The sequence below is a fragment of the Anopheles stephensi genome, chromosome 2, assembly GCF_013141755.1.
Source record: "Anopheles stephensi strain Indian chromosome 2, UCI_ANSTEP_V1.0, whole genome shotgun sequence".
NCBI classification, from domain to species: domain Eukaryota; kingdom Metazoa; phylum Arthropoda; class Insecta; order Diptera; family Culicidae; genus Anopheles; species Anopheles stephensi.
This window is the reverse complement of record NC_050202.1, coordinates 33,913,708-33,927,463: the sequence shown is the minus strand read 5'-3', so window position 1 is coordinate 33,927,463 and position 13,756 is coordinate 33,913,708. Positions and strand designations below refer to the sequence as shown.

Genomic DNA, 13,756 nt, shown 5'->3' with positions numbered 1-13,756 from the left:
ATCCGTTGCCTGCTATTGAAGACATCTTAGCAAATTTATAGATTTTCAATTTATTTTTGCAAAATCGATTTAACGGGAGCCTTTCTCCATGTACGATTGTCACGCACAGCTCAAGAGTTATGTACCATAAATACCCACCGTGGATTGTTCAGGTATACAAGAATGCCATTTGGGATAAGTTCGGCGCCCTCAGTATTTCATTCTATAATAGATCAAATTTTGCTAGGTACAAAACCTATTCCGTATTTAGATGATATCCTTATTGGTGGCAGTACGCTACATGAATGCAAGGAAAATTTATTCCATGTGTTGGATTAAGTAAATAAGCATAAAGTGCGAATATATTGGGCCAGATCGCGATTTTTTGAAACAGAAATTGAACATCTCGGTTTCATGCTCACATCTGACGGAATTCGTCCATGTCAAGCTAAAGTGGAAGCAATCTGTCTTGCTCCAGCACCTAAATATATAGTCGTTCTTAAGAAATTACAGCCGTTCTTTGGTCTTTTGAACTACTTCCACAAATTTTAGCCAAATCTGTCGTTGGAATTACATCCGTTATATAAATTGTTAAGGAGAGAAAGAAGATTCTCGTGGTCAGTCGAGTGTGAAAACGCATTTAAAAAGTGTAAAGAATTGTTGATCTCCAATGACGTATTAGAGCCGTATGATCCAAAAAGCCACAAATACTAAATACGGATGCCAGTCCGTACGGAGTTGGTGCTATTTTATCTCACTTAGTGGGACAATTGGAGAAGCCTGTGTATTTTGCGTCATCAACACTCACACCCGCAAAACAAAATTACGGGCAAATACATAAAGAAGCATTAGCAGTTGTATTTGGAACAAAACAAAAATCACAAGTATTTGTATGGTACGAGTTTTACTCTCGTTACCGATAGTTCTGCGTTCAAACAAATGTTTAACCCACACAAGAGTTCTTCTGCTGTGGCAATTTCTAGATTGCACACATGGGCTGTAGTAGTAGTAGTATATTCTTCATGTATTTCAATTTAAATTTGTTTACAATAGTTGTTGAGATATTGTTGATAGTGGGTTCAATAATTTAAATTTTCCTCACTAATTTTAAAACATAGTTTGGCTTTACCAGTTTAAATGCTATTTGATCAAAGTGCAGATTTAAATTTGGGAGTAGGAAAAATTTCGGTAAAACCTACTTCATAATACGAAAGAAAAAAAAATATTTTAAACTTAATCCTACTTACTATATTAAATAATTTTACAGACCAATTCTTACTTCAAAATAATGATTCATTAAACATTCAAATCGCTTTAACGCTCTCAATAACTAAAGGGAAGTTTTGGGATTAAGAAAATTGGGATTGTTAGTGGTTCATGGAAGTTTTGGAATCATGAATAGGATTGGAAGAGGAAAAAAAAAATTACGCATGATGTATATTTAGATTGTTGTTTCGGCATCTTACTTTGTAATTATAAACTAATTTACTGTTAAACTCAGCAATGGTAGGAATTTGACAAATTCTATGCAGTGTTTTAGTTCTGAACCAAGGTGGCACATTTAAAATATTTTTCAGACACTTGTTTTGAATTCTTTGTAGTCTAAGTTTGTGTGTTTTGGCGCAGGAATCCCATACTGGAGAAGCATAGGTAATATTAGGCCGTATTACTGTAGCATATAACAGGAGCTTATTGTCTAGATTTAACCTGGATTTTCTGTTTAGTAAGCTATACAAGCTACGAAAAACTTTTGTGCATTTTATAATTGTGGAATCAATATGTGCTTTGAAAGTTATTCTTTTGTCAAAAGTCATTCCAAGATATCTCACAGATTGTTTCCAGGGGATGTTTGTATAGGATATCTGTACTAGTCTGTTGGGTTTTTTTTTGTACACGTAAATCGAGTGAAAAAGATGGCTTCAGTTTTACTTTTGTTGATTTTTAATTTCCATTTTTGACAGTAACTAGTGTATGCTTTAAGAGCGGAATTCAAAGTGTTAATTATTGTATTGGATCTTTTTCCGGATGCTGCTATGGCGACGTCGTCGGCATAGAGATATTGCTGACAATTTTTCATTTTTGGAATATCGGAAATGTATATATTAAATAAAAGTGGAGATATAACGCTTCCCTGTGGAACCCCGGCACAGGGGGTGTATGATTGTGAACTGACAGGAGTGAATGAATACTTTATTTTTCCTATTTGTAATGAAACTTCTTATTATGTGGATTAAATAGTTGGGAAACTGGAGTTTTATAAGTTTGGCAGTCAATCCGTTGAACCAAATGGTATCAAAAGCCTTTTCAATGTCGAGCAGTACGAGACCTGTAGATTTTTTTAAACTTATATTATTTACTATGTTAGTTTTCAGTCTATCTAGTTGATGGGTTGTAGATAAACCAGGTTGAAATCCGTATTGAGCTTTTGGTATTATGTTAAGTCTTTCGACATGTGTTCGTAGTTTCGTAGAAATGAGTTTTTCAAATAGTTTTCCTAGGCAGCTAAGTAAACTTATTGGTCGATAATTTGAGGCAATACTGAGATCTTTTCCTATTTTAGGTATGGGAACTACTTTTGCCGTTTTCCAACTGTTCGGGAAATACCCCAGCTTAAGTGAACTGTTCATTATAAAATTTATGGTAACGACTATGTTTTTGGGAAGATGTTTTAGCATTTTGTTATTTATTTGGTCTAGTCCGGTTGATTTTTTACTTTTCAAGTTTCTGATTGTTTTGATAATATCGCTAGGTTTTATGAAATCTGTAGGGTTGAATTCTGGAATTGGGTGAGTACGAAGAAAATTGTCCACTGCTGTCCTTACTTTATTTTCTAATGGACTGACAAATCGGCTGGTTATTTTATGTGCATTTTCAAAGTGTAATTTAATGGCCTCGCATTTCTCTTTTGAGGTCAAAAGAAGATGCCCATCCTTTTTAAGTGGTTGGATAGTATTGGGTTCATTTTTCAATGTTTTAACTAATTGCCACATTCTGCTATTATTGTTATTATTATTTGGTGCGTTATTAATTGCTTCAAGATTGTTTGACCAAGCATCGTTTCGAACTATGTTCAATTTGGATTGAATGGTCGCTTTAAGCCAGAGATAAGTCAATTTGAACGTTGAATTATGCCTATGTCGTTGCCATTTTTTCCTGAATTTATTGCGAATTTTGATGAGTGACAAAACATTATCAGGTATTATAATATTATATTTTCCCGGTGTTGTGCGTGGGACAGCAATATTATGGGCTGCGTGAATGGCATCTGTAACTTTAGTTATTAACTCGTCAATTTGCGAAGTTTGATCCATCATACTTTGATCCAATTCATTTGTGTTAATACTATTTTTCAAAACTGTTTTGTACAAATGCCAATTGGCTTTGGAATAGTCATATATTTGTTTATCCGGTTTATTAACAGCGGATGTGTTTTCGATTTGAAAATAAACCGGTAAATGATCGGAAGTTAGTTCCGAGAGAGTGATCGGATCAGAAATGTTTAAATTGTTGTTTGTTAAAACTACATCTAATGTAGACGGCATGAAGTTAGAGTTTGATGGAATATAAGTAGGAGAATTAGGAAAGCATATAGAAAATTGACCTTTTTGAATTTCCTCAAATAGGGATTTTCCAGCTTTGTTAGCAGATGCGCAGTTCCACATTCTGTGCCTTGCGTTAAGATCTCCACAAATGAAATAATTATTGGCTCTACTAGTTAGCTTTTTAATGTCTTTTTTGAAGCTATCTATATTAGTATTTCCTCCAGGATGGTATGCGGAAATTATAGTTATAGGAGTGCTATTCACAAATATTTTTACTCCAATGGCTTCAATTATATCCAGGTTAAAACCAGGCAACAGCTCATGCTTCATGCTACTTTTTACTAGTAATAGTGCTCCGCTTTTTGGTCCGTCCAAACGATCCAACCTATAAACTAGGTAGTTTGGCATGCTAAAACGCTGACCAGGTTTTAGAAATGTTTCTGTGATTGCCATAACATCTATTGAGTGAACGTGAAGAAAATTAAGTAGGTCTAGTTTTTTAGTTGAAATGCTATTTGCATTCCAGAATGAAATTTTCATATTGGTTGTATTAGCCATTTCATGGGAAACAGAATTTTTGAACTATTTTAAATACAACCATGATTTGGTCTTCTTTGGAGGAACAATTTCGAAGATTAGAAAACGTTTCTGTAATTATTAGCGCCAGCTCATCTGGTCCGAAGAGATCTTTTTGACCAGTATTGGTAACATCTGCGTATGATGCCGACTGGGGAATGCGTGTGTTTGGATTATATGTTTTTTCTGTTCTTTGGTACTGGGACTGGGAAGAGTTTGGGTTATTCAGGAGAGGAAAGTTATTATGCGAGAGCGTTACCTGCCTTGTTTGAGATGTGGTAGTGCGTCGGCTTGTCTGCGTAGCTTCGAACTTTTTTCTGTTAGGACAGCCCGTGTAGTTGGCTGTGTGGTTACCGCCACAGTTCGCACACTTTAACTTGTGCGTCGGTATTATACCGTCCTCACATTCTTTCGCTAACGGGCATGTCGAAGATGTATGTGTTTCACCGCATTTGATACACTTAGGCTGTCTAAAACAATTGTCACCGCCGTGACCGAAGTTCTGGCAATTTTTGCATTGCATTACGCCGTTTTTATTTGAGTAATATTTCCAGCTCACTTTCTGGTGGTCAAGTGCAGTAATCGTACGGAGCACTTTGAGTTCCACCGTCCCTTTACTGAAGTGTAGCAAGTACGCAGCTTGCTCATCGTAACGCTTCTGCTTCATGGCCAACTTCTTTATTGCCACCGGAGTTAATTTCTCTTCGAACAGAATTTTTTGTAAATTCTCGATGGGCATGTCTAGCAGCCCGAGCAGGACTATTTTCGTTGTCTTATCTTCTACGAGCTGATAAGAGTGGAAACTGAGACCTATCTTTTTAAAGTGGCTCAGTAGTTTTTTGTGATTGTCGATGGAATCCGTTCGCACTACTATTCCTTTGAATGTAACGTTGGTGGTATATCTCAATTATTTTTTTGTGCACATCTGCAACGTTGGTGCTCGCCACGGTTATTGGTTGTTGTTGTTTCGTTGATTTAACCGTTTTAACGTGTTGCATATGCGTGTTCACCTCAATTTCATCATCGGCGATGGATTCCAGAATACCAAACGGATTTGTATCCGCTATTTTAACCGATTTTGAGGGATGGCTAACCACAGATTTATGGAACGCACTAAGAGGCATGGAAGCAAGCCTCTTGGTTGAAGATCCTTTGGCCCGGCCCATGGTAGTCCGAGCAAAAGCTTTGGCTTTGTTTGACTGTAATCACTCTGTTAATATTACTTGTTTCACTGGAGCTATCTGATACACGTCCGTTCGCTATCAGCGGTGAAAGCACTCTGACACATGGGCTGTCATTTTGTCTAATTACTCCTATAGCGTAGTACAAAGGCCTGGTAAATGTATTAGAATTGCCGATGCGTTATCTCGTTTACCGTTGCCAACTGAAAACCGGATTGAGCACATATCAGTTACTGAAATTAAAGTACATGGATTTATTGGTATCGAAGAGATAAAAGAGGATCAGCACAAAGACGCTGTGATCGTTGAACTGCTCAAAATGACACAAACCGGTTGGCCTAAAGAAGTAGTGGAAGAAGTTAAGCAATATGCAATGACCAGACACAATTTTGAAATAGAAAATGATTGTCTTTATTTTGAGAATCGTGTAGTGGTACCCAAGGCCCTTCAACGCCGTGTGCTGGATAAACTACATGAAAATCATGATCGGGTAATCTGAATGAAAATGATCGGACGATCATATTTTTGGTAGAAAGGGTTTGATAAAGATATTGTGAATTTTTTAAAGTCATGCCCCATGTGTCAATAAACGCAAAACGTACCAAAGGAAATAGTTACGTCTAGATGGCCTCTAGCCACTCATGCATTCCAAAGAATCCATTTGGATTTATTTCATTTTGATGGAAATACCTTTCTGATAATAATGGATACCTATTCAAAATTTATAAATGTGAAAATACTACGAAGAACGTGTACGGAGAGTGTATTGGAACGATTGGAAGAAATGTATACGTATTTTGGGTTGCCTTCTGAGGTGTGTTCGGATAATGGTCCACCTTTCAACTCATCTGGGTTTATACATGCGTGTAATTCAAATAATATAAAAGTATTGAAATCTCCTTTTTATCACCCTCCATTCAACGAACTGGCGGAGAGGGGGGTACAGACGATCAAGAATGTCTTGAAAAAGTATCTGATAGGTGAGCGATTAAAACCAATACCACCACTTCAGAAAAAGATTACCAAGAATCTTTTAAGTTATCGTAATACTCCATGTACTTGTTTAACTATGTGCCTCGCACATTACTGAATACGAGCAATCCAGTTAAGATCCTAACACTAACAGTGTAACGAAACCAGTTAGACCCACTCATCATACCCATAGCCGTGGAGACACAATATTATATAGAAATCATCAAGAAGATATTGTTAGGTGGATACCCGCGATGGTATTAGAGAAAAGAAGTCCTAGCACTTAATTAATTTACAGTGGAATGTTAGAATTGTGCATACCAATCAGATTCGTGCTGCTCAGCTCTCAGATGAATTTCACCCTACTTTGCCTATACCTATATCAATGACTGATGCTACGACAGGAAATAATGAAACTAGAGTACCTACTAGAAGAGAAAATATGCATTTAAAAAGATAAAGCAGTGAATCATCCTCGCCTAAACTACGCAGATCAAAGAGGATAAAAGCTAGGCAAATGAAAGAATAATCAGAATATTAGAAATGAATAAAATCTCATTTAAAGTTGGGAGGAGTGTTATATTCTGAACTATTACTAGCAATAGTAGCCTTGGTAGTAACAACAAAACACGCACTTACCGATAATTTGTGTCACTCCAGCAGTGCTTAACAATCGAGCACTTATCGCACACTTCATTTTACTCTTAGAGCTACTCTGACCCAGTAAACACACACACTCCAAAGTATATATCATGCACTATTTGCACCTGTCTGAATATTTGATCAGTTTAGAGCAGTTTTTTAAGCTACCGAACAATTCAAATAACAAAGCAGCACTCGCAAACGCTTTGATTAATTCAAACAGCGCTCGAAAAAAATCGAGCACTTTTCGCCAACTCAAATCCACTCATTGAGACGTTGTGACGAATAATCTTACATCACAGTATACCTGGCACTTTTGTCTTCAGCATCCATATTCGAGCAGTAGTCGGGCAGTTGTCGAGCAACTGCAACATGTCCCAGCAAACCCTCCCAGCCACCAACAGCTATTCCGAACACACTTCCGATTTCACCAGAAAAGCTGCTTGCAATTTGAGCAGTGTATAAATTACACCGGTCGTGAAGGGAGGAAACTTGTGATATTTGGGAATTTCTAAAACTGGAGCGGATAATTGGATATGTGTGATGCGTTTGGAAGTTGCTTTTGTAATGTTTATTCAACCGTCAGATTTGTACATAATTCAATTACTCTAGTTCATTTTTCTTACATTGGCGTCTGGTTTATACTCTCTGCTCGTAGTGTTGTCAAGTGTTGTTTATTTTTCATGCAATAACAATTCAAAATATTTTCATGCAAATTAATTAATTATACTAATTATCCAAATTCAACATTCCGGCCACCAAAAAAAATTCTTTTAAATGCATGAAACTATGTGATCGACGTGTAAACTTAACTTGACTTGAAGCTCCAAATGTCAACAATGGTTGTTTACTATTTCCCACGTATATCCTTCTTCTGTTCTAACCTCTCTGTTCGATTGGATTGGGTAGTAACGCAATTCTGCTGACGGCTCGAACAATTTCTTTTCCTGTGCCCACTCGTAAAGTTACTACTCTCACTACACCGTCTTTTCCTGGGTGCAAAGCTGTTATTCGCCCTTTTGGCCAAACTGCAGGTGGGGTATTGTCTTCTTTCACGATCACTAATTGGTTCACTTCTAGCTTCACCGGTGTATTGTTCGCGTGCTTTGCCCTGGCATGTAGCTGCTGTAGATATTCTGGGTACCACCGTGCCCAAATCTCTTGCATCTGCCTTTGCACTAATTGGTACTCCTTCAAACGGTTCGGAGAAACCTTGCTAAGATCTACTTGTGGTACCGCCTGCATGCTACTCCCTATCAAGAAATGGCCCGGGGTTAGTGCTTCCAAATCTGTTGGCTTATCTGATATTGGTATCAATGGACGCGAATTTAAACAAAGCTCAACTTGTGCCAGAAGGGTAAGCATATTTTCTTGCGTCACACTTCTAACTCCTATCGTCTTTAACAGATGCCTTTTAGCGGACTTAACTGCCGCTTCCCAAAGTCCTCCAAAATGAGGCGCACGCGGGGGGATAAACTTCCATACCAGTTCGTTCTCTGCGCACCAATCAAAGATCGCTCTTCTATCACCCTCATCGATTTTCAGCATCCTATAGATGCGATGCAACTAGTGTGCCGCGCCCTTGAACGTCGTTACATTGTCCGAATGCAATTCGGCTACTTTACCACGTCTCGCGACAAAGCGACGTAGTGCTGATAGGAAAGCAGTCGATGTGAGATCACTCACCAGCTCGATATGGACTGCCCTTGTCGCGAAACATACGAATGTCGCGATGTATGCCTTCGTTGGGCTTCGGTTGCGGACGGTCGACTTTAACAAAAACGGCCCACAGTAGTCGACGCCGCTGACGGCAAACGGTCGCGTTGGTGTCACTCGTGACTTAGGCAAATCAGCTACCGCCTGTTTCACCAGCGTTGGCTTGTTCCGAAAGCATGTGTGGCATCGATGGTACACGCTCTTTGCTAAGTTTCAGCCCCCAATCAACCAAAACTTCTGCCGGATCGTTGCTAACATGAATTGTTGCCCCGCGTGCATCTTTTGATCTTTTGATGATGAGTGTTCTCGACCAGTAGTGTCGACAGCCGATGTGATGCAGCGAGGACAATCGGATGTTTGGTTGACTCTGGTATGTTGGCGTTACCAAGCCGGCCACCGACGCGTAACACACCCTTTGGGTCGAGGTATGGAGACAACCACTTTAGTCTCGACCTTCCGCTCACCAGCTTTCCTCGTTTCAGGTCGTCCATCTCCTCCGCAAACGAATCATGTTGTGCCCGTTGACACAACCTCAGTTCCGCATCCTGCAACTCCGCCGCTGTAAGCGGTGGAACGGAACTCAATAGCGTCTTCATGTCCGTATTCCGCTTGACGCTGTTGATCGACGTTGACTTGCTCACCCTGAGGTTGGAGAGGATTCGCAAGCAATAAGCAACAACCCTTCGCAACCTGCCGTACGAGGAATAACGTGCGAAAAGTGTGTTGCTAAAGTCACTCGTCGTAGAGGTGATGACTATTTTGGACACCGCTAACCGCTCCTCGATGTCCGTCTCGTTCTCTTTCGCGAGTACTGGTTCCACCGGTCACTCTTCCTGTCCGTAGGATAACCAACGTGGCCCCTGCCACCATCGCTCGCACTGCAGTAACTCTTCGGGCCTCAACCCGCGCGATATATCATCCGCCGGGTTATCGCTACCAGGAACATGACGCCAGCATGAAATTCGGGTCTCCTCTTGTATTTGCGCCACCCTGTTGGCGACAAACGGCTTCCATCGACGAGGTGATGATTTGAGCCAATGCATGACGGTCATGGAATCTGTCCAACAGATAACCGTCGACGATGAAACGTTGAGTGCTCGAATCACCTTCTGGAACAGGTGTACTGCTAGCCGTGCTGCACACAGTTCTAATCTGGCGATGGAATGTGTGTTTGAGAGGGACACCACCTTGGACTTAGCCGCTAGCAATCTAACCGTAGAGCCCCGTGTCGAATCCGAGCGTACGTAACAACATGCTCCATACGCTCCTTGAGATGCATCCGCGAAGAGATGCAGCTGCAGCCTTTCCGGATTGCTATGTGCCACCAATCGAGGTACTCGCAGTTCGCGTAACACATAGAGCGTTGAGTGGAACCTCCTCCACTCTTCCTGAATCTCCGCTGGTAGCGGACGATTCCAGTCCAGCGTCTTCCCCTCGTGCTTCAATCCCCATAGGCGTTGCAGGAACCTCTTGGCGAGTATCACCGTTGGTCCCAACAGACCAAGAGGATCGAAGATTCTGGCCGTGTATGATAACACCAGGCATCGTGTCAGCTCTTCTGCAGGGGGTGGCAAATCCACACGAAACCGAAACATATCGTTGAATGGTTCCCAAACCAAGCCCAGTGTTGAGACTGCTTGGTCTTCTTGCCAGTCTAGAACTGATTTGATGGCCAAATCGGCGCTTGGAACACCATCAAGCGCAGCCGGTATGTTCAACGCCCATTTCTTTAGTGAGAAGCCCGCTGATTCCAACATCGATGATATCTGTTTACGTGTCTCGATGGCTTCTGAAACACTTGCTGCACCAGTCAGCAAGTCATCCACATAAAAATCATGCAGAACCGGGTCTACGGCTTTGGGGTACTCCTGTTTGTTGTCATGCGCGATTTGTTGCAACGTACGAGTGGCCAAGAACGGAGCTGATGCGGTACCGTAGGTCACCGTTTGTAGCTCATACGTTGCTATTGGTTCGGTTGAACGTTCCCGATATCGAATGCGTAGCAGTTTTCGATCTTTTTCATAATGCAGGATCTGCCTGTACATCTTCTCCCCGTCTGCCACTAATGCGACAGAATGCTTCCTGAATCGCAAGATGATTGTGAGCAGATCATCTTGTACCGTTGGGCCAATGAGTAGATGTCGTTCAAGGAGTAGCCCGATGTTGTTTTGCAGGATGCATCGAAAACAACACGAACCTTGGTTGAAGAACTCGACTCCTTAATCACGGCATGATGAGGGATGTAGCAGTGCGGCTCACTATCGTCGACAGGTTCGGTGAGTTTCACCATGTGTCCCAACTGCTCGTATTCTACCATGAACCTTTTATACTCCTTTTCCATTACAGGATTGGCCTTTAGCCGCCGTTCAACTCCCAACAAACGCCGATCTGCTATATCCCTTGACAAACCCAGGACTTTCTCCGGTTTGGTATTTCGCGGCAACGACACGACATAGCGACCTTGAGCATTTCGCGTAGTCGTGGAAGCATAATACTTCTCACACAGGTCTTCTTCCAAAGACAACGCAGGGCCTTCTAAAATGCTCTCAGCCTCCCAGAACCGTTGTAGCGAAGCTGCAATGTCACCTTCATTGGTTGCCAGGTGACACAACCGCAAATTGGGCCCAGAACAACGGGAAATATTCCCAGAGATCGCCCATCCAAACGGTGTCTCCAACAACCATGGTTTTCCTTCGCCCAGTGACCGCTTCCTTCCAGTGTGTAGTTCCCAAAATGTATCTCCGCCAATAACCAAATCTACTTTTCCGGGGACGTGGAAAGTAGGATCAGCCAACTTTATATTCGGGAGGAACCACGACTCTACGTTTATCGGTGTGGTTGGAAGATCTGCCGACGGAGTCTTTAGTACAAGGAATTCCATTGTTGTAGAGAAGTCAGCCCCTTTCGATTGAACGACCGCTGTAATGGAACCCTTGACGTGCTGCATCTGTTGCCCTATACCAGATATGGCAACGTCTACCTTTGAAAATGGTGTTAGCAATCGCTGCGCCATGGTTTCGGAAATGAAATTGCACATCGATCCCGAATCGAGAAGTGCCCGCGCATCATACGTGTTGCCGTGATCATCCACGAGCTGGAGAAGGACCGTTTCCAAAAGAACCATTTCCTCATCGGATTGCGCAGCCATGGTCACCGCTGAATTCACATGTAGTAGTGAATGGTGTCGTGCCTTGCACGTAGTGCACCGGTACGACGAGCGGCAATCCCTCACTTGGTGATGACGATTCAGGCGATTCCAACACAGCCGTTCTCGTGTTGCGATTTCCCGCCGTTGGGGTACGTCCTTATTTGCGAATTCCGGACAAACCCGCAAATGGTGAGCCTCCGTGCAACCAAAAATGCACGGTGGTTGTGGTGGCTGTGGCGCTGACATATGCGGTATTGCCCTTCCTGTCGTCGCTGTGTTACCCACCAACCTTGGTCTATGTTCGAATATTTTTTTGCTACCGGCCACCATTCTCGTATTTAGTTCAGTATGGGAAAACTCACGCGTTGACTTAAGGATTCGGACACGACTATGAAGGAAATCTACTAACTCCTTGTACTTATCTTTCGTGTGCTGTGCTGAATGGTTTTCCCAAGCCAAGATGGTCGCCGTGTCCAGTTTCATCAGCAAGAGGTTGGCGAGCGGCGTATCCCAGTACTCAACGGGCTCGTCGAGTTTCTTCAGCCCGTTCACGTGCCGCGTGAATTCATCCACGAGCTGCGCCAATTCATCCACCCTTTCACGGCTCACTGTCGGTAGGTGATGAATCTTCCGGTAGTACTCGCGAACAAGCGTACGCGGGTTGTCGTATCGCTTCAGCAAAGCAGTCCACGTCACGTCGTAATTATCTGCTGTTAAGGTGGTATGCTCGAAGAGCAATCCAGCATCACCCTTTAACGACGACAGCAGATATTGCAGCTTCATGATGTTAGGAATGTCCGCGGAAGAATCAATCATAGCTACAAATCGGTCCCGGAAAGTAAGCCACTTGGTAGAATCACCATCAAACGTAGGTAATTCGATTTTCGGCAGACGCACATTCACAGCACTCGATCGTCCCGTAGTATTCATCGTTGAATTCGCGATCAACACCGAATCACTCACACCCGGGTTCGAGGGTTGCCTTCGTAGAAGGAAACCCTTCACGCGTCGGTAACGCGTGTCCATTTCGCAACGTTCCGCCACATACGTTTCCGCGCCATCCTCATCTAGCTCCGAAACTTTCGCGCTTGCCTGGAGAAAATCTTCGTAATACCTTTCCAGCTGGTCTAGACACACTGATACTTCACTCACTCTATCATCGGTATATTCACTGGTGAACTGTTCCACGGTTTTAATTAGCTCGGCAGCTTGGCGTTTTTTCAGTTGAAACGTTTTTAAATGTTTCGCCATTTTCCCTTTGAATTTTTGGTGCGTAGGATAATCTCACTGTAACTTGGATGCAACTTTTTGGCGCGTAGGATAATCTCACTGTAACTTGGATGCAACTTGTACGCAAAACCAAATTTCGAATGGCGCAAATTTGAAAACGCAATGGGTGTCGTTGCAGTTATGGGTGCCAAATTTGAAATGGCGTGGGTGGCGTCGGTTTTCTTACGCGTTCCGATCGAACTCGCTTTTTTGTTCCTTGTTCGCGACACGATGTAATCTTCACGAACACTTCACAAACGTCTCCTTTGCCCGTGATAGCGGGGCAACCAAAGGTTATGATAAACACAACGGGTTTAAACGGAGAAATATCACACTTTGAATCACCACTGTACATAAACGGTACGTAGTGCCGTTTATTCCCAAATCTGTGAACACGTAGTGTCCTGCTGCAAGTTTCACTGCACGTAATGCTTCCTTTCACCGATCCGGTTCGAAGGACCAAATGTATAAATTACACCAGTCGTGAAGGGAGGAAACTTGTGATATTTGGGAATTTCTAAAACTGGAGCGGATAATTGGATATGTGTGATGCGTTTGGAAGTTGCTTTTGTAATGTTTATTCAACCGTCAGATTTGTACATAATTCAATTACTCTAGTTCACTTTTCTTACATTGGCGTCTGGTTTATACTCTCTGCTCGTAGTGTTGTCAAGTGTTGTTTAATTTTTCATGCAATAACAATTCAAAATATTTTCATGCAAATTAATTAA

At 42.0% G+C, this 13,756-nt stretch overlaps 1 protein-coding gene across 1 annotated transcript; it reads right to left on the bottom strand.

Annotated features, from left to right (window-relative positions):
* Nucleotides 1-8,859: 8,859 nt before the first annotated feature.
* On the bottom strand, nucleotides 8,860-13,530 carry LOC118507447. Its single transcript, XM_036045931.1, has 3 exons — nucleotides 11,052-13,530; nucleotides 9,872-10,473; nucleotides 8,860-9,250 (listed from the first exon to the last, which is right to left on the bottom strand). The coding sequence occupies exons 1-3, from the start codon at nucleotides 13,005-13,007 to the stop codon at nucleotides 8,860-8,862; spliced, it is 2,949 nt and encodes a 982-aa protein (XP_035901824.1). The 5' UTR covers nucleotides 13,008-13,530.
* Nucleotides 13,531-13,756: the final 226 nt, after the last annotated feature.